Source organism: Triturus cristatus, chromosome 1_2, assembly GCF_964204655.1.
Source record: "Triturus cristatus chromosome 1_2, aTriCri1.1, whole genome shotgun sequence".
NCBI classification, from domain to species: domain Eukaryota; kingdom Metazoa; phylum Chordata; class Amphibia; order Caudata; family Salamandridae; genus Triturus; species Triturus cristatus.
In genome coordinates, this window is record NC_140580.1 from 147,013,143 (window position 1) to 147,039,149 (window position 26,007).

General features: G+C 44.8%; 1 protein-coding gene across 4 annotated transcripts in view; it reads right to left on the minus strand.

Moving 5' to 3' along the window:
* LOC146866982 (caspase-7-like) overlaps positions 1 to 26,007 on the minus strand; it is a 182,255-nt gene that overhangs the window by 53,998 nt on the left and 102,250 nt on the right. For all 4 annotated transcript variants that reach the window (XM_085603353.1, XM_085603352.1, XM_085603350.1 and 1 more), the window contains one exon: positions 5,467 to 5,642. In XM_085603353.1, the coding sequence (XP_085459479.1) occupies positions 5,467 to 5,642 (176 nt within the window). The remainder of the gene's footprint in view (positions 1 to 5,466; positions 5,643 to 26,007) is intronic.

Here is a 26,007-nt window from a genome sequence, read left to right on the forward strand (position 1 = left end):
CCAAGATACAGGAAGTTACAGTAGTCCAGCCTACTCAGGATAACACTCCTCACTACTTGTATTTTAGCAGAGACTGGCAGTAGTGGGAGAATGTGTCTGGAGCCTGGGCCAGAAATGGCAGGGTCTTGTGCACTACAAAGACCTTTCTTTGAAGTCTCCCTACTTCAAAGGCTAAAATCGCTATAGGTACTGGACCTCTGACACCATATACTCCAAACATGTATTCGACTGATTACATTCTGCCAGGAAGAAGAGCTGTTGTGCTGCCAGGAGGGACTGCCACTTTGCTGCTTGCTTTGCTGTGTTGGCCTGCTGCTGCTTATCAGAAGTGAGAGGACTGGACTTTACTCTCCACATCCTGTTTTCTAGGTTTCTCCAAGGGCACCGTTCTGACTTCGACACAGTCCCAGCCGTGCATGGCTTACAACCGATGCAGCGCCTGCAGCCCGGCGGTTCAACATCGATGCATGTGCTCTCTGCATCGATGCATCATCGACACTGCATTGCCTTCAGGAACTGAGGTCTTGCACCAGCAATTGACGCATCACCTCCTCTGCGCACTGCATCATCCTTGTGCGTTAAAGTCTAAACGACCCTGCACCGCCGTAGGGAACCAATGCCTCACCTGCATCCGTGACGCCTCACTTCCTCTGCACCACGCATCATCTTTGAGTTCCGATGCATCCACGGTACTGTTACTGCGGTCTGCGTGACTCCTGTACCCGGTTAGCACTCCATTGCGGTAGGACGGAACTTTTGGATTTGTCCCGGTCAAGTGCGACCAGATAGCTCCAGTATGAGCTATAGGTTTCTAAGCACTTCATTTTGATTCAATCTTTAAAAATTTATAACATGACTTGTGTATGTTGGATTTTTGTCATTTTGGTCTTCTCTTACTCAGATAAATATTGGCTATTTTTCTAAACTAGCGTGAAATACTTTTGTTGTGTTTTCACTGTGTTAATGTGTATGTGTCAACAAATACTTTATACATTGCCTCTTTAGTTTAGCCTGACTACTCCATGCCAAGTGTGTACTACACTTGCCCTGACTAGGATTGTGGCTCCTTGTTGGACAGAGTTCATACTCTGCCAACCAGAAAACCATTTTCTAACAAGGTGCTTGAAAATTGGTCGAATGACATAACCATCATCTCCTTATTCCAAACAGGCTTTAGACCTTCCTATAGCACAATGAACAACATTGTGACATTATCCTTTCTGGCTGACTGTGCAATCAATCAAAAAGGGCTACTAATATTTGCATGTTTTTTCGATTAAACAGCAGCTTTGAATACGTTTGACAGCCAGATACTGTGGAGAAAGCTGGCAGCATGGGGCACCCCACCTACATTAGTTCAAGCCAATTATTTCACTGTACTCAGACACTTGGCTGAGAGGGAAAGTTGGAAATGGACTTGCAGTATCAAACAAAATTTGCACCAACATGGGCTTGAAGCAAGGCTGTGTTCTTGTCCTCCTTTTCTTCAGTTTCTACACCCCGCGGACATTAGAGCAACTCATGCTCTAATGATCTTCCCCCCAAAGATCGAAAGCCATCATTTGCAAATATTACAGTACGCAGACAACATCGTTATATTAGATTAAACATACATCGGTCTGCAAAGGACCTTAATTACATTAAATGATTACAGCTGTGAAGAGAAATGAGAATTGGGTCAGGCAAATTCAAAAGTCATGATTTTTGGGAAATACCCCAAAACAAAGGAAAAACTTTGGCACTCCAGCCCTTTCACTCTCAGATACAACACGCCTGATAAATATCTGGGAATCTGGCTTGCAGAAAAAGGTACACAGAGATACCAATTATCAAAAAGGAAACACAGAGGAGCCACAGTAGCACAATACCTCTGCAGATTCAATACAAAGCTCTACAGTCTATCAGCCAGCGCGATTCACACAGAGTAGCGAGAGCAAAACATTTATCATCAAAAATTTATGGTCATCAAGCCTTTCTAAGTCGTTTTGCATCAACAGGAGAACTAACACAGTGCAACACCTTTCATAAGATTTTTCATTTACCGCAGTTTCCCCGAATTCACAATTTGGACTAAAATTTGGTTTAATCCGTCACGACCTTGCATGTAGAGCAATATTCTTGGCATACTGTTTTCCGGTCAATAAAGCAAAGAAGGCAACATTAAAAGATGAAATCAGGCCTCTCTTGGCAAAAAACTGTCTTACGTAAGAATCCATGGGTCATGTAACCAAGAAACTCAGCTAGGGATCTGAAGGCACAGCCAATCTGAGTAAGTAATATCTTGTATGTGGCCTTCAAATCTATTATAAAAACAACAGTAATGCTGCTTAGACAGACCCCAGACATCCCAGATTTGGCTAAAAACAGATACTTGCATTACACCTGGAATTGCATAATATTATCACTGTTCAGCGCTATCTAACAAATTCAATACGTGAACCAGTAAGACTTTCGTTCATCCGTATGCGGTTCCTGCTGTCGCCAATAAAAGAACTAAGGCAGCCCTGGAACAATAACCAAATCTCAAATTACAGGTGCAGGCTATGCAGTCATGAGGGAGAATCCATACTGCACATACATTTTTGCTTTCCTGGGATGAATAGTGAGACTCAAGCATTACTTAAGCAGATTTTCTCCAGAAACAACATTAGACAATGCAAGGAAGGTCTAAATACTGCCCTATCTCCCAGAGTATTTTGGATCTCTATTGAGCAACTAAATTCTTTATGAAGGTTGCCAGAGAACCTAATCCTTCCTGATAATAATATCAACCTCATATGTTGTATTCTTGCATTCTTGTAATTTTAAACTTCATCGACTATTTAAGTGTGGAGCTAACAGGAACTTAGGGATGGTTCTACCATTTTATGATGACTGTTCTCATGCAATTTTATTTCAGAGACTTCAGTACTTACTGAATGATTGGTTGAAACCCATTTTAACATGTTACGTATCGGTGATAATTCCTTGTGCGATTTAATGTAAGATTTTTATCAGACTTAATAAATGATTACTTACTTAACAGAAATAAAGAAAGAGTATTCATTGAAAATGTGGAGAACCATCTTTTAGACTCTCTGCTACTAATGATCACCAGGAAAAACATGGTTGCAGTTACCGTGTTTACAGCATGAGGGTGTAAGTAGGAAAAAGGCTCCTGAACTATGGGTAGGAATGAAGTCTCAGAACATAACAAGAGGGCTAGGCTGTTCTTTTAAAATCAATTAAGAGTAGTTGTTTTATCTCAAAGCAACTGTTTTCTGACTAACAGCGGGACATCATATACCAATACCATGCGCACATGGTGGATATCCTGTCTAAGAGAGGAATGGTGCAGGCAGTGTAACAGATCCTATTACAGTATTTTACACTGAAAGGTAATTGTACACGCATACTAACCAACTTTTACTCTTTTCAAAACAAGCAAGCATATCCCTGAAGATCTAGTTCTAGTGAACAAATGACAATGTTACTTATTACTTTATAGATGCACACAGCAAGACAGATAGCTGACATTCTCAACAGTACAATCGAATTTGAATCTGAATTTGAAGATGGTCACCGTGTCCAGGGATTTTCTTATAATTGAAAGAAGGAGATCTTTAGTGCATGCCCCAGCATCGCAAGGAGGTAGATCTGAATAATCTGTCTACCCAGGTTCAATGACCTGTTCATTGACCAATTATAAGAAAATCCCTGGACACGGAGTCACGATCCAGTACCCGTGTTGACTTACCGAATTTCATATATAGCAGCCACTGCACTGCGCGTGCAGTCACCTCCAGAGTTCTCTCCGCTCTAATCACAGGCGGAACACATCATCTTCCTTATCCTGCAGCATTGACTGCGCTCTGCACCCAATTGGTTGCCAGCCCCTCACCCCGATACACACAAAGGGCACCCGGCCGGGTCCCTTGTAAGTATCTTTTATTTCTTCTTTCACTCAACCGGTGTATCACATTCTTCACGTGGCTGCGCAATTACATTTCAGATGTCCCTACATCAATAGGTCCTGAAGAGACCCTGTACTGTGTTGAAGGGTCGAAACGTCGTCGACAACCTAGCAAAACAAACCAATTTAATCAGCCCTGATCATTGTACACAGTGGCTGTGATCATTGTATAATTGCTTATGGTCGTTTTTTATGGAAACCAAGTCACATCTGTCACCAATTTATAAGTCTTTTGCTCTACTTTTGGTTTCAATTTCACTGGGGACACATAGCACTATTATGTCTTTTCCTTTATGTATAAATTGATACATTTTTTGACATATAAAAGCAATATTGGATATACGGCCATCTGTGTCCTTGCTAGCCTCTCTTTCTGACATCACCGTAACCCCTTATCATTGTGATTGTGCATATTATTATCAAGATAGTTTTCATTAGGAAGAATGCTGGCCTCATGTAAAGGAGAATAGTAATGCAACGTCTGCCAAGAAAGATGGATGTTGGCACAGCACTCCTTTTCATTCACCTGTTTCATTTAGCGGATGGTTGATCCGGATGGTAGCGCCGCTGCATGGCTGAGTGGTTCTGCAATGGGGACACCCATTTACCATTTAGTGACCGTGATGCCAGCTGAAATTGTATTGCAATGAAATCTCATTTTTGGATGGCTATCTAAAGTCATTTCTACTGATATGCCTACTGTATGAGAATGCCATGAGAACCATGATGATCTTACAGAAAATGGAGAAAAGTTCCATGATTTCCTGGAACGAACCCCCCAGTGTGTCAGGGACATTATGAATGCAGGTCTTCTCTAGGGACATTTTCAGGATCCACATCGGTCGAGGAATAGCAGTGGAAGGGACCACAGTGAGGTATCATGAAAAAAATTAAGTAACAAGAGAATAAGTCACATGATTGTCCATGTGGATGATGTATCGATTCATCCCCCAGGGCAAGATGGGCTGGAACCTGCCACGTGTTTTTTTAAAATTTTTAATGAAATTGGTGAACGCCATGGTTGCAGGAGCTAATGTGGGGGGGAAAGAACTCCTGTACAAGGATGGTTCTCAGCTTGTGGCTGATGCAGTATCTGCACTGCAGTGGTGGTTTGGGAGATAGTTTGCAAAACTGTTTATGAGGGTTTTAGCTTCTAATGATCTGGAAAGCCTCCTAGAATATCATTCAATATACTGTTCTAAAATTCTCATCAGGTGGCACATATATGAATATATAGTGGTCCAATACCGCAGAATAAATAGCTTTGTGTTTTATTTCGATCCCCAGTCTCTCACTCGTTATGCCCTCCAATTCACTTTACCGCCAGACAGAAAGGGACAAAACAAATAAATAATGTTTGTGCTGAAGCTAATTTCAGATGTATTCCACTGTCACACTTGAAAGTAGCAATCCAAGGGAACATGTTTGTTTACATTAGTTTTTGATGCTACATTTTCTGACAAATGACATAATGACACAGACTAATAATGAACATTCATAGCATAAATATTTACTTGTATGAAGAAAAGCTTGGGTTTCCCAACTAGAGTTCTACACCGGTCTCCTCTGAAAGGTGTAGTCAGATCCTTTATTGGAATCAGTCCATCGGTCCCATAGATATTTCCCTGCTCGCCATGGCTTAACAGGACGCAGGCAAAGCAGGCATTATCACTGTGATCCTCTTCAGCAACTGCAAAGCAACAAGGTAAATATATTTCAAAGTTTATATCAAAGCCTTGGGTAAGTATGTTCCTGCACAGGGTTCGCAGAGCAGCTGGTCCAGGCATGCACAGTTATAAAATGTATAGAGGGCTACTGAGTAGAGGTGTGCATATTTATGTAAAGTTTTAGAGAAATTACCTGAAATTACATGAGATGCGAACCCTATTTTAGACAAAAAGACGCATTTTGCAGAAAAAAACGACTAAATCGCACATGCTGTGAAAAGCAACGTTTTGCCTTCAGTTTGTTCGTGTTGATCTGTGCTTCCGTTATGGGATTTTTCCCCGGACTGAACTTTAATCGACGTGGCATAATGGCATGATTTCAGACATTTCAAGTTATAAGCGCAACACAAAATGCTGGAAATTAGGGGGCGGGGTCAAGACACCATGAACGACTAAAGCCTGGAGTGTGAGTGCCAGGCCAGCTGACAATGACCTGCACTGGCCTTAATCCATGCTCTCCCTGGGGGGTGCGACAGATCCTGGTGGCGGAAGATGAGAGGACTGCGGAGGCGAAAGGGAAGAATCATAAATGGATTTATTTAAAAGAGTTATTTTCAACTGTGGTCAAACTTAGTAACCCTTCCCCAGCCAGTAACCTGAACGTAGATGTCTCTTTTTGCAAAAACCTTGATACTTTCTTTAAAACCAAGATAGAAGTGATTTTTAATTCTTTAACCTCAAGTGTTGACCATGGGGGACTATGTACATTTGATAACCCTCAGGCCACTGGGTTAAACAATCCTAAAGGAGGTAAAGCTATTCTAAAGCCAGACGTGGCGATACCTTCCCAATCCAACAACCCCACTTTTCTTGCTCCCCCCCTTACATTAGACCAAATCACTAATCTGTTCAGGCAAATGAATTCAGGTTCACCGTTTGACCCTTGCCCACCTAGAGTTCTCCAATTGGGTTCAAGTATAGTTACGGGCCATCTTCTAAGGATTTTTAATCAAATCCTTCGATCAGGCTACTTCCCCAAAAGCTGGAAAGTCGCATCAATTCTCCCTCTTTTAAAAAAGGCTAATTTGGACACTGACACCCCTAACAACTATAGGCCAATTTCTCGACTCCCCTTTCCGGCCAAACTGATAGAGAGGGCCATAAACACTGAGCTCTCTCTTTACATCCAGGAACACGATCTACTGGACTTCTCCCAATTTGGCTTTAGAGGCCAACATAGCATTGAGACAGCTCTGATCACAGCCACAGAGCAACCTTAGATAAAGGAGGGAATGCTGCCCTAATTTTACTTGATCTGTCGGCAGCCATCAACTCCTGATCTACCGGTTGTCTGAGTTAGGTGTAGGAGGTGCCACACATGGTCTCCTCAGCTCTTTCCTCTCTGACAGAATGCAGTATGTGGAATGTAACGGCCACAGATCTACTTCTTTCACTCTTCCCTGTGGTGTTCCACAAGGGTCTTCACTGAGTCCTTCTCTTTTTAATCTGTATGTTACACCTCTGGCCTTATTGATCAAAAGAATTGGCTTTTTGGTTGTCTCCTAGGCTGACGACACCCAGATAGTGGTGTCAGTCACAGAAAATGCTGACAATATAGCTAACTGTTTCCACAACTGTATGCTGCAGATTGGGAAATGGATGTCTACCAACTGTTTGAAACTGAACTCCGATAAAACGGAGGTGCTATTGTTTGGCAACAATCCATCATTTTGGCGCCCCAGCTGGTGGCCTCAGGAAATGGGTCCACTCCCTACTCCCGTGCCAAAGGTGAAAAATTTGGGAATTCAGTTTCATGGAAAACTTTCCTTTGTGGGACATACTAATGCTATCACCTCATCATGTTTTTTCATCTTCAAATCTCTCAAAAGATTTTCCCATGCATACCTCTGAACCTGCGGAAAACGGTGATTACCACTCTAATCTTTGCTAAAATAGACTATTGCAACAAGCTCTTCCTGACGGACCACAAGAAAACCTTAGACAAGCTGCAATTGGTCCAGAACACAGCGGGCAGGCTGCTATTAGGGATCCCAAAACATTAGTCGGTATCCAAGTATCTTCCATCACTTCACTGGCTCCCAGTTAAGAAAAGGGTTGTGTTCAAATCCTTGTGCTTAGCCTTCAAGGCTCTCCACTCCAAGGGACCAGCCTCCATTAGGCAACTTTTCCATCGCTACATCCCGGCCAGACATTTAAGATCAGCCTCCCAGGCTAATCTGGTTGTGCCCAAGTTTTGGAGGGCTACCTGGGGAGGAAAGAGTTTTTCTGTGATGACTGCTAAACTCTGGAACACTGTGCCACTCACCCTAGAAACCTCAAACAATCTGCTCATCTTTTGCAAAGTGCTAAAAACCTGGCTTTTCAATAATTAGGTGAAACACGTTCCGCCATTACTCTGTAAACTCGCTGCTGTCGGGGGTTTGGTACCTTGCTTCTCTTCCCCATGGAGCATCAGCGCCTAGACACCCGCAGGTATTAGTGCACATTAGAAATCCTATTTTCATTTCATTTCAAATTCGGCCTGGAATCAGTAAACCAGTATCGGTAGCTGTAAACCAATATGGCAGTCGGCTGGTAAAGATGGACAGGGCCCGTGGAACAGGACTGCAACAGAGAGCCCCGTTGATTAAGCGGATGGGAGGGGACCCCTTTGATGACAGTAAATGGCCCCTGTTGAGGAGATGCAAACACTGCATGCTGCTGAGTCATCATACACTGGAGAGATCCTGTGTGTGGCCCAGTCACCTAACACCACACAAGGCCTAAACCAATGGCAGACCAGAGAAGACACAGGCAGATGCAGACGTGAGGCATTAACGCCATACAAATTCTGATACCCATGCTCTAGGGCGAATCTGATCACGGTTGCGGATGTCATGCTGGGTACCACTGCCCTTCTGCTCGCTTATGCCATCAATCTTGACATCTCGAGGAATCGGAGGGACTTTAGCACACTCTGGGAGGGTCAGAAACCAGGACTTCAACGCTATAACCAGAAGAAGGTATCTGCATATGATGGGGCAAGATAGTCTGAGAAAAACAGGCATAACCAAATAATTTGGACAAATACGCCTTTAGGAGCAGGGCGGTGAGCAAAGCAGGGGAGGTGCAGTCTATCCTGAAGCATGTCAGGCGACTACAGGGAAAATCGGTTTACAAATGAGAACCTTTACTCAGAGAGTGCTGTTTGCCATCAAAGAAAACCAGGACCCGTTGATTTCATTAGAATAATCAAAACGGAAGTTTGCCATCTTAAAGAAGAGTATATATCCAGACGGGGGGGAGTCACGGAGGTCCAGGTGTCCCTTACAGTGGTCAGGTCCCTCCCTTTCGCCTATAAAGTAGTGCTACCCCACATTTGAGGTGGAGGCGTTACTCTGGTTCCTTCTTGGGATCAGACACACTTCAGTCGGACAACCCTGATTGTCAGGGAGTCCGCCGGCCCCACGAGGGGGCCTTTCCTTTTCCTTTTGTTTATAATGGTCCTGAAGAAGTGCCGCCCGATGATTGGGCTCTAATGGCACAAAACATGTTGACCTCGCACACATAAGCTATCCTGGTACCTTGGGACCTCAAGATAGCGCCACTGTTTTTACTTAGTCCTGGGCCCATATTAAATTAAAAGTCTCTGGGTTCCGGTGACTATTTTAAGTCACCTTTTACACACCACTACTCACTGCATTTTGCCCACGTGCACCCACCACATATGGCATCCTCAGATCTGAAGACCTCCGCCAAAGAAGCCACCAGGCCCGTCAGACATTGCAGCGCCGGTCTGACGAGAAGCGCCCTATGATGAAGCATGGCACCCTAACAGGTGTGTGAGGGCATTCCGATTAACCCTGGGCGTAGTTCGCAAAGTAGCACTTCGCGAAGCTACGCAAAGTGCACTTCGCACTACGCGAGCAATGCGTAGCACTTCGCAAACTGCGTAGTACCTTGTTCGCACTGTACCAGAAGTCGTTTTCAATGATTGCACAGTGCGGACAAGCAACCGGCACTGTGCAATCATTGAAAATGGCATCTTGCACAGTGCGAGCTGTAGTTTTCTGCTGCTCGAGTAGATTTTTACTCGAGCGGCAGCTTTCTCAACGCGAACCGGTAGTTTCTCATCGCGAGCGGTCGCGAGCATACGCAACCACTCGCAATGAGAAACCTGACCTCCTCGCGTTGGGAATCTTGCCGGGAGGTTTATTTTCCATGCTCGCGATCGCCAACTTGATGTTGCTGATCGCGAACAAGGAAAAAGTCTCGCCGGGATGTCATTTTGCTTGCTCGCGGTCGCCAACTTGACTTGAGGACCGCGAGCAAGCAAAAAATGACCGCAGCACTACGCAACACTGCGCTACGCGTGTTCGCACTGTGCTATGTGCAATTTGCGTAGTGCGAAGTAGCGCGAACTTCGCAAACTACGCGAGTGTAGCGTAGTGCTTTGCCCAGGCTTAATTACGATCTGAAATTCAGATCTTCCAGCGACTTGATTCTCGGCCAGGTAGCAACCCCCAGTGCACCGGGTGAATAGAGGAACGATCTCCTTTTTGTGTTACACATGTGTTCTTGGAGGAGCATAGGAGGAGGACCTCTTTAAATAACCTGCTCTTCCATCCCCCCTCTTTGATTTAAGATCTTAAAAAGAGAACACACCACCTACATGCTTGGGCAAATGACATGGATGAGAGATCGAGGTGCAACAACGTGTGCCTTGTGGTCATCCCTGAGGAAGCAGAAGGCACAACGGTGGGAAGATTTGTCATGGATTTTCAGCTTAACACAGTTAAGCTGAGTGACCTGTCATCTCTCTTTGCAAAAGAGAGGGTACACCTGGTACCTGGGACTCTGCCAAAACTCAGGCCTAGACCGAACCCACTCATTGCTTGCAGCCTGAACTTTAGGGACCACATTGTCTCCTTCCTTTTAGCCGTTAAACGTCTGCCAGGATGTCTGATTCTCACAGTGGCATTTCCATCGACACCTTCCCTTTCCACCCCAGCTTTCTTGTCACCTATTTTGACAACAGATTGTGCCGGGTTGGATTTTCGGCATATCAACTATTACTACATAATCTGTGGGTAATAGCCTCCCATGCCTACATAATATCTGTCCTCTAGCAGTTCTGCCGATCTCGGTCGGAAGGGCACCGAATCGGGTTCGGACGGAAAAACTACGAGCCGTACGCGTGTTTTCCGTCCGACTCGTACATCTGTACGAGCGAGCAAGTATGATGCGAGCTACCTGAAATTCACCGACCGAGTCGTTTCCGGGTCCGAACCGCTCCGACTTTGGGGGTCCGCATCGGTTTGTTTCCAAGTTTGTGTTGGGACGGAGACCAGAAATTAGCTTCATGATCAAACAGCATTTGATCTGATGGCAAAACAAATCTATGGATGAGATCCTGAGGTATGCCTAGTGTACTGTAGTGATGAAGTGGATTCTAAGCATAGGAAGATAAAGGATAAACTGATGCCTGTCCAGATGAGTAATGCAGATAGGGTAGAGCAAGCACAAACAAGCTGAGGAACGTTGGGTCGGAAGCAGGGAAATAATCATAGAGGGACCCAGAATACTTCAACTCACACAGGACAGGGAAGAGGGAGAGGAAAAGATTCCAAGACAGGAGTAGATGTCGGTACCCTAATGATGACCACTGCTTACCATTATTGCCACAAAATGGGGCCTTAGAAGTGCGAGTGTCGGTTAAACCAAGCACATCAGTTCCAAGATGAGGAGATAGTGCAGGTTATAATTACTGTGATCAGATCTGTCAATAGAGGGGGTCTGAGTCAGCAAGTGCAGGTACCCCAACCTCTGAGAATTTCACAGGGGAATCGAGTGTACCAGCAGATGCCCTTTTATCGAAACTCTAGATGAGTTCGATTCAGACCAGTTGTAATGACGGTGCCTGTGTGGGGAGGAAGAGACCGTATGTGGAGGCAGATGTGGACGGTCATCCCATTACATTCCTGATTGATACTGGTGCTACCCGTGCTACTGTGAGGTGCGCAGTAGTCTGAAATCGACCCCTCTTGGGACAATCGATCCAAGTTGTAGGAGTTGCTAATAAGAGAATGGTGAATCCGTTGACAGATGAGATACCTGTGAGAATAGGAACATTTTAGGATCTACACCAATTTGTGGTGTGCGATTTGAGTCCAGTCTGCTTTTTAGCTCATTCTCTTCTGTGTAAGCTGAATTGTACCATCTATTGCACGCCTAAAGGAGTAGAATTGCAGACTAATGATGATGACATTGCATTCAAAGTGGCAAACCAGAATCTCTGTGTAGAGATGTTCCCCGTACTAATGGTGGAAGACCTGCTGTATGACTTGAGGGACTCTGTCTCTCCAGTGGTGTGGGACTTCATGGGAGAAGAGATAGGATTAATTCGAGGAGTTGAGCCCGTAAAGATACAGATCAAGCCCAATGATGAGTTTCCAAGAATGCCTCAGTACAACCTGCCACAAAAACAGTGGCAGGAATTATGCCTGTGGTTGAATCAATGATCGAGCAATGCATTCTGAAAGAGATCATGGGGAGCCCGTGCAATTCACCCATAATGGGGCTGCAAAAACTGAGTGGAAAGTACAGGATTGTGCAAGACCTGAGAAAGGTCAACACAATCGTAGTCCCATGTTGTCCTGTGGTACCAAATCCATCTGTGATCCTGTTTCAAATCCCTTGAGAGGCTGAATGGTTCACTGTGATTGATCTATTTAAGGCATTCTTCTCAATGCCCTTACATGAGGAGAGACAATTTTGATTTGTTTTTCCATCTGGAAAATCGAGTGTTAACGTGGTGTCGTATCCCACAAGGGTATACTGAGAGCCCATCAATCTATAATCAGATTCTGAAGAAGAACCTTGAGAGTTTAGTACTGCCGCAGAGTTCAGTATTCGTGCAGTATATTGATGACCTCCTGATTGCCTCAGAAACGGAGGAGGCTTGTAGGGTTGATACTGTTGCTCTGTTAAACCACCTGGCAGAAAATGGGCACACGGTTTTCCAAGCAAACTTCAGTACTACTTGCCTGAAGTGCAGTATTTGGGTCATCGCATTGAGAAAGGCAAGAGAAAGGTGTCACCAGACCGCATTGAGGCGATCATGAAAATGAATGTGCCTACCAAGCAAAAAGAAGTCAGGATGTTCTTGAGAATGGTTGGTTACTGTTGTCAGTGGATTCCCAACTTTTCATTGAAAGCAAGACCTCTGCAGAGGTTGACACACATGTGAGTGATCCGGTACCATGGGATAACGTTTGTTTGATTGCCTTCTTGAAGCTAAGAGAAAGCCTATGTCACGCTCCGGCTCTAGGAATGCCTGATTACAACAATGTGTTTTCTCTGTTTTGCTATGAGCGGGCGGGTTGTGCACTGTCTGTACTCACCCAGACACATGGGGGTGTCCGTAGACCAGTGGCCTACTTCTCAGCTACATTGGATCCTGTAGTTTCAGCGTTGGTTGCCAGGATGTCTTAGATCCGTTGCTGCAACTGGTGTCAGAACTGAAAGATGTGAAAGCATTGTGATGGGTCATCCTCTTGCTGTTTATTTGCCACACCCAGTTGAGCTCATGATGACGAGAACCAAAACACAGCATTTGACCAATAACCAGCTCACACATTATGAGCAGGTTACATTGGCTTGGGAAAATGTTACTTTGAAAATATGGTCTGTGTTGAATCCTGCTACCTTGATGCCTATTCCAATTGTTGATGGGGAAGTTTGTGAGGGCCATGACTGTCTGGATGTGATTGAATTTTGCACAAAACCGAGACCCGACATTATTGATGAATGTCAGCCTGAGTCAGACCAAGTCCTTTTTGTTGATGGTTCATGTCTAAGAGACAATGCGAGTTATTTTAGAGCAGTGTTAGCTGTCTGTACCATTTCTGGAGTTGTGGAAGCTGCTTGTTTACAGGCAGTACACTCCGCACAAGTAGCTGAACATTGCTTTGACACGTGCATGCCATGTTTTTGATCAAATCCGAGTTACCATCTGCACCGATGGCCAAAAGGGGTCGGTGTGGTTCATGACTTCAGACAGCTATGGTCACAGACGGGGTTCTTAATGTCATCAGGACCTCCCATCAGAAATGGGGACTATGCAAGACAACTGTTGGAAGCTTTGCAACAACCAAAGGAAGTAGCTGTGGTTAAGTGTGCTGCCCATGGGAAGGGGAAAGATTTCATCATACTAAGCAATCGGTACGCAGATGAAGTTGCACGCTTTTGTGCTGAACAAGGTTTCATTTTCAATGGGGATTATTAACGAGAGAGCACAGAGAGAACCGAGCTCAGCATGATGTTAGCCATAGCGGATCTTGGGATGAGGTCAAGCATCTGCAGGGAGAGGTGTCAGATCAAGAAGAAGCTGGTTGGATTAAAGCAGGTTGTGAGAAGAGATGATGGCATTTGGGTTTCAACAGATGGTAGAGCAGTGTTGCAGGATTGTTTACTGAGCCCCATAGCGAGGCAGATTCATGGACCAGTTTAAATTGGGAGGGATACCATGGTGCAAGTGTTGAAGCAAACGTGGTTTAACCCAAGGTTTCGGGTTTTTGCTGAAGCAGTGTGCCACAGGTGTGTTACGTGTCAACAGATGAATGCTGGAATGAAAATTGTGGTTGTGCTGAGTCATATTGGAAGGTCAGTGGGTCCTTTCAACAGAATTCATCTTAATTTCATAGAGATGCCTAGGTGCAATGGGTTGAGGTGCATACTGATTTGTGATGCGTGTCTGTACCAGGTGAACTTGGTGACGACTACAGCTGTAAAGTGCAGAGGTTTGCCGAACTGGATTCACACCTCACATACAAGCAGAGTTTCAGGACCCTCGGAAGAAACAGCTCCTCTCCCTGAAGAAAATCAGCCATGGTTGCGAGGCCACTGGAGAGGGCAAGCCAAGCTGTGGGGGTTCCTGACGAGCCTGGTTACCCACCAGGACGAGCTGAGGGGGGTCACGCTACACAAGACTCAGGTATTGACTCTGAGGGAGATGGTAACATTGCGAGTGGTATAGAGTCAGACACTGGTTTGGAAAGTGGTCGTGTGCAAAGAAGGAGAGCAGAAGTCACGAGGGAATCATGGCCTGTGAGAGAGAAGAGGCAGAACCTGAGAGTTACACCTGAAAGAGACCTTGCCCCTGTATCTGAAATGTCTAAATCAGAACCGAGTGACACAGAGCAAGCACAAGGGGGCTTGAGAACGTCGAGGAGAGTAAGAGTGCCGTGCCAGAGATACGCCACCCCGGAGGGGACTTATCTGATAACAGATGTCAGGAACAGTGAGGTCCTGGAGGCTGAGATCTGGACGAGTGATGTGCAGAGCTTCAGAACTGATAATTGAGATTGAACTGTTAGTCCCTGGTGTAGAAGCTAATGGAGTTTTGACACTGACTGTACCAAATCCTCCGATATTGAGTGGCTTGCGAAGTTTGATTCTCCGAGATCCTTCGTTTACAACTTTTGGGTATCAGCCACCAGCCCAGGAGATTGCAGCAATTCGTCTTGGACTTTTACAGTGTGCCATTGCTGAAATTGACTCTCATCTTATCAGAGATGTTGACTGAACTGTGAACTGTAAATTAAAGTCTTTGTTCTAAAGAAGATAACCTAGGCCAGAGTGAAAGAAGAATAAAATTAGGGATCTTTCCATAGAAGAAGAAAGAGGGCTAAGGAAGTCTTTTTGAACCGTGTAAATAATTGTGCAACAAACTGTGAGAGTTGTTTCAGTGACATCAAGGAACTGTGTATGAACTTTGCTGGCTAGCAGTGAGAGGCAGAGAAAGAGACTTTGGGGTCTAAAGTCCGCCCACCATCGCCCGGACCGCCCGCTATGTGTGTGGCAGTCCAGCATGTGCAATTAGGATGCGCCCGCCACACTAGCGGGGGGTGCCCCCCCACCCACCTCAACATCCTGAGGGCCCGCAACAGGCCCCCAACTGAGGAATCCGCATGCCTTTGGCTGCTTCCCGCTGACATCGTAATATGGATGGCGGTGTCTAACAGACACCACCACCATATTCAACCCTTTTCCACCCGGTCGACGAGTCGACCGGGCGGAAAAGTGGCATACGGTCTTCCCTTCCGCCGCGGTACCCCCGCCATCATAATATGGCCGGGGAAATGGGAGACGGGCTGGGGATGATGTCGGGTGGATCGCCACCGCCATGCGGGTGGTGGCGATCCGCCCGATATCATAATAGACCCCTTTGTGTTGATCCTCTTATTGTGATAATTGAAACTCAGTTGAAGATGGAGTCTGGAAATTCGAACCGTAGAACAAAGTGTGTAATAGGTACACTTGTAGTAGGAGTGTTTGTAGTTATAGTCATAGTTATTATTTGTAGTTATAGTCATAGTTATTATTATGTCTGTTAAAAGTTCACATGAAGCGGACGTTGAGTGGGTGGGAGTACAAGGAACATGCACACCTATCACATCTAGCACAAAAGAGGGTACATTAGGAGCTGACAGAGCTATGATTTATCAAACTAGTCGCTTGTTGCATGTAGATTTGTCTAATGGTCATTATACATTGAATGCTTAGGCGAAGCTGTTGTAGGAGCATGTAAATACGATGGATGTGAGAGATTTTAATGTGTGCATGCACTTGCCTGCGTCAGTTGAGGAGGGTATTTGTATCATCACCTGCCTCTGACGTATGGTATTACTTGTAGCTTATTGCTTAGCATGTTTTATGGCAAGGGTCATTATGAACACTACTTTTCCAATTATGATGTGGTGCTTCCAGAAGTTCCAGCTTACAAACACATGAATAAGTATGATTATTATAAGCAGGAAGAGTGGATAGGGAAGTACTTTATACCTACTGTAACATTAGACATGGCTTATGGGCATCGGCATAACTGCAGCGATGTAGGAGACTGCAAAGACCAAGCAAAGGATCTAAGCAACAAGCTACTGAAGTGTGGATATCCTAAACACATCACAGCGAAAGCCAAGAAACGAGCACGGAATCAAAACCATCTAAGGGCTCATTGAAATACAGACAAGTGAACCCACCCCAACACCGTTGACCTGTGTAACCACCTTCAACACCGTCTCTAACAAGGCCTTTCAAATCATAAAAAAAATTGGCAAATCCTCAAGACAGGCAATCTAAACTGGGACCCTCCAATCTAATCTCACAAAAAACCAAGGTCCATTAAAGATGCCTTAGTATCTACAGGACCGGCACCACAGCTGAAGCCTGCGAACATAGTTCTAAATGCCTGGGGGCTTCCCAAAGTCGTCAGCCACTTCCCCTGTGGCAATTACAGTGTGTGCCACATCACTGAAACCACCAAGTATCTCAATCTGGAACCAGGCAAGACTTGGCAACTACGACAACACATCAACTGCATTACGGCACATGTTGTGTACCGCATCAAGTGCCCCTGCAACCTCACCTACATTGGGATGACGAACAGAAAGGTCAAGACCAGAATCTGTGAGCACCGAAGCACCATAAGATGCAAAAAGAACACCACAAAAATGACCAACCACTTCCTGGAAGCAGGCCACACGACAAATGACATGCGCTGGGTCGTCATTGAGGCACTGGACCCGAATCTGCCGAGCATACAACACTATCTACTAGAAAAAGAACAAAGATGGATTTATCGCTTATCCAGCCATAAGACAGGCCTCAATGACAATATACCATGGAACAGTCTCAGTAGACCATAAGGTCAACACACGTTGACACTGGCACTATCCCAGGTTACATCTGACCACAGAGGTCACCTTTCTTCATCCCCTGGGTTCCAGTCTGATTCATAATATCCAATACAGGATCCCCTCTTGAGAAATTCAGAGCGGCAACTGTACATATAAATACCTGCTACTCAGCACCCCATGAGGTGCGTGTTTTGTTTCTTTCCTTTTCTTTTTTCCCTAGACCATCGGGCCAATGGCTCACTTCTGAACATTGCCTTGCGTCACAGTGATCATCTGGTCCCACCCTTGATACTTCGCAATTAGCGGTAAACAATTATCTTGATCCATTTGAAATACTGCCGCTATTCGTTTGGAACCATGCCTGTATTCCACAAAGCCCAAGCTGGGCCAATGGGCATTTTTGTATCCCTGCTGAAACCCCAGCTACTTCAACTACACCACTCCAATATGGCCGCTGAACTCAAGCCCACAGTTGGGCTCACAGAGAGCTTCATCGGCACGTAACGCGCATGCGTACTGAACGGGCGCAGTGTCACTGCCACTTTGACACGGACCCGGCAATCCTGCTACACGGCACGTACCGGACCATGCCATTCCATTTAAAAGCTCACTCCCCCGTGGCGTCTCATACCAGCCGGGACTACGGGGGATTCATGCAGGTTTCAATTGGGACACTGACCGAGACCAAGTAAGGTAGCGCGCGCCCCTGCCCACACAGGCGTATGAGCACACAAGGATTTCCATGCTCATAATGCCGCAATTCTCGCCCTTTATTTTCAGATTGGGACATCGGAAGAGAACCCCCCCTGAGCCTCGATTAGCTGCCAAATATCTAAATATAGTGTAATTATGACCGCTAACATCACACATTTGTTAATCTACATATATTGTTTTTAATAGCGCACTATGTCACATGACTGCATGTATGAACTTCATGTGTGGCCATATCCTGATTAGCATAGCGCGCCCCTGACGACATGTTTTACTCCTCACGTGGCCACCACTCATCACACGGCGCTCCAGTCATAACTATAGGTGTAGCCATCACTGGCTGCACAGGGCGCCACCTTTACCTATAAAGACCAAATGGCCCATGCCCCATTAACCCAGCACGTTAAAGCACAAAGCCACTTGACCGCACATTTCAATGCAGCCACCATCTGCCTAGGCGTATGCGCACTTAAATACACAAAGGCTGCACAGGAAGCCAACAGACCACTCTTTTGCAGGTGCAGCATGCCACGAGTCATTGCACGTCACTGCCAGCATGCGCCGCATTTTAGCATAACAATCATTGTGGTAGTCACCAAGACAATGACTACAGCACCTTTTAAGATAGCATTTTATGTTGCTATAATTTATATGTCTTGTCTTGTCCTTTTTCTCCCCCAACAGGGTTTTTTCGTATGTGTCAGTAAGAATGCCGACACTTACACCACGCACCTTAGCGCGTGTGTAGGTACCTCACTGGTCTCATGTGGCATTTTCACCTTTGCCTCACACTTTTCTCACTCACCTAGTCCTGAAGAAAGCCCTATCACATGTTTTTAATGGGCTGAAACATGTAGACCTCAACACATAGTCAACTAACGGTAATAATCTCCTCATAGTTGCATAACATATATATCTTTTAACCATATCCTGAGCCGCCAACATTAAAGGCTAAAGGCAAGGATTCTCAGAGATATTTTTAACGTAATCAATTTATGTCACATCACATATCTGCACCACACCAGCAACGCTATAACCAGGCGTCGTAGCACAATGCTTAAAAATTATAAATAACATATAATTTAAAAATACATTAAACATATACATATAATATATAATATATATATATATATACTTACTTATTAATATGTTTTAATATTTATTTTAATAACAAATGTTTTTTTATAAATTATAAATACATCTATACACATAAAACAATAATATAAATAAAAAAAATAAAACAATGTATGTAACAAATTTAAGCAATTAAAATTACTTTTAATCTTTTTAAAAATAATTATACAGTAAATTAGCTAACATAATACAAAAAATATTAGATAGTGGAGGAAATACAATTATTATTCCAACTCCAGTGAGTGCAACAGTAGGGAAAGGGTTGGTTAGCTTAACGGTAAAAATTACTATTCCCACTCCAGTGAGTGCAACAGTAGGGAAAGTGTGCGATAGTGTAGTGGTAAAAATGACTATTCCCACTTCAGTGAGTGCAACAGTAGGGAAAGTGTTGGATAGCGTAGGGGCAAAAATGACTATTCCCACTCCAGTGAGTGCAACAGTAGGAAAAGTGTTGGATAGCGTAGGAGTAAAAATTACTATTACCACTCCAGTGAGTCCAACAGTAGGGAAAGTGTTGGATAGCGTAAGGGTAAAAATTACTATTCCCACTCCAGTGAGTGCAACAGTAGGGAAAGTGTTGGATAGCGTAGGAGTAAAAATTACTATTCCCACTTCAGTGAGTGCAACAGTAGGGAAAGTGTTGGATAGCGTAGGGGTAAAAATTACTATTCCCACTCCAGTGAGTGCAACAGTAGGGAAAATAACATTAAATTACTTTCTAACCTATTCTCCTATAAACACTCAAAGCACTACACATAACAAATAACACAATTAATTTAATTATCATTTAATCAAGTAATAAAAAATAATTACCTATTAATAATTAACAAATTAACAATAACAATAAATAAAAATTTAATAATAAATTAATTATCATCAATATAATTTTTAATTACCCATGTAATAAAAATTATTTGTCAATTAATAATTAATTAACAATAAATTAACAATCAATAACAATAATTAAACACATTAACTAATTAATTATATTTAAATTACTTCCCACCCTATTCCCCTATAAACCCACAACCCGCTACACATTAATAATAACATAATAAATGTAATTACCAATTAATCAATTAATTACAATTAATTACCATTTAATAATTTATGTACAATAAATTAGTTAACAATAGCAATAAATAAAAATTATAATAAATTATTTATAACTAATATAATTATAAATTAACCAATTAATAAACATTAATTACTAATTAATAATTAATTAACAATAAATTAACAATCAATAACAATAAATAAAAACATATTAATTAATTCATTATAATTAAATTACTTCCCACCCTATTCCCCTATAAACCCACAACCCACTCTGATACTAAAACGCAAAATTTACACAAAAAAAATACTATTTTCTAAACATTTAATACATATATTTAATAATAATGTAAAAACTTTAAAAAAAAATTTAAACATACATATAAAATACATACTAAAATACATAACACAAAAAAAACCATTGATATTATTTACAGCTATATTATTGCAAATTATATTATTTACTTCGATTATACTTTAAAAAAAATCTTATTTCCTTTTTCCTTTTTATTAATACAACAGAAAATAATCCTAAATACTTACGACATACCAAGAATTGTGAAATGCGGAATCATACGTAATTATAATACACACTTAGGGCATCATTAGGATGGCGGGCGGACTTTGTCCGCCCGCCATCCCGACGTAAAAAGGGACTTCCTGCCATAGGTGCATGGGGGAGATTAGGATGCACCCGCCACACTGGCAGGCGCATCCTGAATATTTAACATTGCTTCCAGCATCACCCGCCACAATGCCAAAAATGCATGTTGTGCATTTGCATGCACAACGTGGCAGGCACCGTGCGATGCCTGCCATGTTGTGCATGCAAATGCCATGTGCACTCCCCACCCCCCAGAATTACTGGGGGCCCGCTATGGGCCCCCAATGGCAAGGACTGCATGCCTTTCCGTGGCGGCAGCTTTCCGCTGCCGTCCTAATATGGTTAGCGGTGTCTAACAGACACGGCCACCATAGCAGGCCCCTTTTCCACCCGGTCACCTGTGTGACCAGCGGAAAACCGGCGGACAGTCTTTCTGTCCGCCGGGGTCCCCCCCGCCATACTAATATGGCGTGGGGGGAAATGAGTGGCAGGCGGGAAAGGATGTAGGGCGGATCGCCACTGCCATGCGGGCGGTGGCAATCCCCCTTACATCCTAATGGGCCCCTTAGAAATAATCAAATTAACACAGACAATTAACTAAAATCAAGAGGCTGTATACATAGCAGTATCAAATGACATTTACCAAATAAGGGAATAAGGGTCACTTCAGTTTGGAGGCAGCATCACACCATGATTGATTCCTAGGCCTGCCTTAGGTATTCCGATACCAGTAGGAGCTATCACAGCTATATTGACCCTTCTATGGTGGTAGATGGGGGAGGCGACTCTCGAGCCCGAGTTTCAATGTAGGTAGTGTATAGGCTCCAGAAGTTCTTTGGCTGGTTCCGAGGAGGTAGTAATTCACTATACGCTTCTGTTTGAGTGTAACAGAACATCATGTCTCTAGACCATTGTGCTAGTGTGGGGGGGGCCACGGGACCGGTGTATTGCAAGGACACGTTTAGCGACTAGTAGTGCCATGTCAACTAGGCGTCTCATGGGTTTCTTCAATTTTTTGGAATAGCCGAGCAGGGCAAGTAGCGGGTTGGGGCTGAGCACTTCTTGTATGACTGCACTTATTTCAGCAAAGATCTGTAGCCAAAAGGTCGCAATAGCGGGCCAAAGCCACGCCAGGTGTATAAAGTCTGCCTCACTCCTCCCACATCTCTTATAGTCGGCCGTATCGCGGAGTCCAAATCTGCGCAACCGCACAGGTGAAATATAGGTTCTGTTAAGGAATTTGAACTGTATGAGGCGGTGCCGGCCGTTAAGAGAAATGCGCTTGGTGGCCTTGCAGCAATATGTCCACATGCTATCATGTATGGTGAGCTCTAAGTCAGTCTGCCACTCAAGCCTGGCTTTGACATAGTGGTTTCGGCTCAGTTCCTGTGTCTTAAAGTATATATGTGATACCAGCCTCTTCGGGGAGTTTGCTCGTAGCAGAGCAGTAAAAGAGTGTACTTCCGGGTGTTCCTGTAAATCGTCCCCCAGTGATTCCTGCAGTGTACTTCGGGCCCTAAAATAGTGGAATGTGGTTAAAGCGGTTGGTGGAGGTTCGACCAATAACAAACCGTCCCCGTCCCTACCCACCCCGTCATCAAAGAAATCGCCGATTGTGTCCAGTCCCAGGGAGTGCAGTGCTGCTATCATACCTGGAGCAGTAAGGATCAGGAGCCACTCACACCAAGCAATGGGGGTGATGGAAGAATATAATATGGAAAGTGCTTGTCGATTAAGAAGGTTTTGCCAAGCATGTGCAGTGGCGTTAATCGAGTCCAGGACCCCAGTGGTGCGGTGTGGCGTGTGGAACAATGCCGTCGCCAGATTAGCGGGGGCCTGCGACAGTCGCTCTATGTGCAGGTGCGGAGGAGGCGACTGCTGATGTAACTAGTAATACGCGTGTGAGGCCTGGGCGGCCCGGTAGCATAGGTCGAGGTCGGGGGCTCCAAGCCCCCCCATGGAGTATGGTAAGACTAGGATCTTCCAGCTCTCCCGGGGCTGTTTGTCAGCCCAGGCCAACTTAATCAACAGCGTCCTTAAAGATTTGAAGAAGTGTGCCGGTAATACCATCGGAATATTGAGAAACAGAAATAAGAATCTGGGGAGGACCACCATTTTCATGAGGGATATTCTGCCTAATAGGGAAAGAGGAAGACGGATCCACCTCGCAATATCTTCCTCAAGTTTAGTGATAGCACGGCCGTAATTTTCACCACTTCACGCAAAACAGGGGACACATTTTGGATTGGATCACGGATATATAGAAGGGTATAGTCCACCTACGCCGAAATGATAAGGTTGTACCTGGGAAACCGGATCCCCCTGTGGCTATGGTATTCCCGCAACGCACAGGCCAGTGGTTCAGCCACCAGTGCATATAGGAGCGGGGAGAGCGGACAACCCTGTCGGGTGCCTCTGGATATCCTCAGGGGGGCAGTGACAGTATCTCCCACCCGCACCTGGGCCACCGGGTCCGTATATAATGTGCTGATCAGACATAGGAAGACTCCTCCCAACCCCATTCGCACTAGGGCCAATAACATAAAGTTCCACTCCACAGAATCGAATGCTTTTTCAGCATCCAGAAAAACTGCAGAGGCCTTAATGTCTGGTTTAATATTTTGGATTGTTCCAAAGACTGAGTAAATTGTGCGTGAGTGTACGTCCAGGTATGAAACCGGCCTGTTCCGCCCCTACAAGAATTGGCATCAGGGGGCTAAGTCTATTCGCTAGTACTTTAGCGAAGATTTTCGTGTCCACGTTCAATAATGAAAGTGGTCGATAAGAGGAGCAGTGTTGTGGGGGTTTCCCGTGCTTCACGAGGACAACCAAGAGCGCCTCTCTCATCGAGGGAGGCATAGTGCCTCCCTCTGCCATCTCCTCAAATAAAGTTAATAAATGTGGGGTTAGGAGTTTCTTGAATTCCTTATAGAATCCCACTGTGGGCCCATCCTGTCCTGGCGCACTGCCAGAGCGCATAGTGGATAGGGCTGAGTGTATGTCCCATGCCTCAAGGGGACGCATCAAGTATTCTCTGTGGGAGTCTAACAACCAGAGCAGCTTAATGTACTCTAGGTATTCTTGCATGTCTAAGGGTGCAGAGTGAGACCTAGCTTCGTATAGGTCGGCATAGAACTGCCGGAATTGCTCCGCAACACTGTTAGTGTCCTCAATGTTTTCCCCCTCAGCTTTATGGGGTGAGAGGCGGTTTGGCGCCCCTTCATGAGGTTCGCCAGGGTCATGCCTGGTCGCTCCCCCTCTCCGTACACCCTTGCAACTGCGTATTTACCCATTAGCCTGACCTCTCTCTCCGTTTCTGTGTGATATTCTTCTAGTGCTTCCGGAATTGGTGGAGAGGGTAGGTCGATTCACGCTACACGAGGAGAAGACATTCCAATAACTTTGAGGAAGTCGTATTTGTGTACAGTCCACCGAGTACTGTTGATGCCAGGATAGTGACTGATTAGGGTAGCTCCTGACACTAACAGGTATTGAGTCTGGACGTAATACGCACATTGATAAATAACCCTAACCTAAGTAGGTTGTTGAATGTAGATAGTTTTTCCATTAAGGTCCTGAAGAATCGCGAGTATATCTACTCTAGGCGAGAAACATGTTGACCGATTTTTACAAATTACATGCCACCTTAACAAGAGACATTACACTCGAATAAGTGCCATGTACACACGCTTTTAAATTAAGGTAGGAGGCCATCAGAATAAAACTCACTTTCACCAGGCACTCCTCACCTTATCTTAATCTCACTGCTTTATATCTACATTAACCAGGCCCCACACCCGCACTTCACCTATACGGCGGTTGGATTGAAGATCTCCGTTAAAGGGCCCCTTTTTAGGGAGCCTGTCGGGCATTGCACCGCCGGCCCGATGAGGAGCAGCCCAAATGATGAAGCATGACACCTGAAAGGGTGTGTGAGGGCATTTAAATCTGACATATGGATTTTCCAAAAAGGTCTATACGGTGCACTTAATCCACCTCAGCCTTCGCGTTGATATTACTCTATTCTCGAGGAACTATAGGAACACCTTTTGTTATTATTTTTCCTTAATGGTGGTCAGAATTAAAGGATCGTTGGTTTCTAGCGCGTCTCTCTCTAGCTTAGCCAGTTTTTGTTCTAAAAGGGTCAGCCTTCCCCTGATCGATTTCAGAACCCCTGAATGCTTAGAAATGGCAATTCCCCGGACATACACCGTAAAAGTCTCCCAGATTGTGGCAAAGTGTGGAACAGAACCCAGGTTGGTGACAAAAAATGTTTCCATTGCCTCCAACATTTCCGCCCTGAAAGCCTCATCTAATAATGCGTATGGGGAAAGTGCCACGTGAATGGGGGGGCCGCTTGGCGGGAGTAGCCAACGTCAGCAGCAAAGGGGATTGGTCTGAGTAAGTGCGGGAGAAGACTTTGCATTCTTGCACGTTGCCTCTGAGCGATCCCGCCAAGAACCAATAGTCTATCCTTGTATGGAGATTATGAGGCGCCGAATAATGTGTAAAGCCGCAGGCTGCCACTGAGCACGAGCGCCATACATCCACCATGTTCATCTCCGTCAGAGCATCTAAAATAGCCTCCTCCGCCTGTGAACGGTGCTGCAACGGGCTCCCGGACCGAACCAGATCCGGGTAGAGAGTGCAATAAAAATCACCCCCGCATAACTGCAGAATATCAGGCAGTCGCCGCGCTAGAGTTAACAGGTCATGAAAGAACTGCAGACAGTCATGATTAGGACCATATACATTGACAATTATGCACCCAAACCTTTCCCCCTGCAGCTAGACACCACGTATCTACCATTTATATCTGTGTGTAACTCTTCGAGAGTAAGGCGGGCCGTGGGGTTAATCCAGATGAGGACTCCCCGCGCATGCGAGGTGAAACCTGTGGCATGGAACGTGCTGCAAATCCTGCCTCGAGTCTGCGGAAGGTTCGCCACGGGGAGATGTGTTTCCTGTAAGAGTGCGATGTCTATGTTGTGCCTAGTGAGGTATGACATGACTTTCCTGAGCTTACGTTGGTCATTGACTTTAACTTTCCAGGACAAGAAACTCAGCCTGGTCTCCATTACCTAAGGTGGTGAAATGCAGCCAGAGCAGTTAAAAAAAACAAAAAAGCCTCAATGGCCTCTGGTGAGCTGGACAAATATGTGGTGATGTCTTCGTGCATACCTC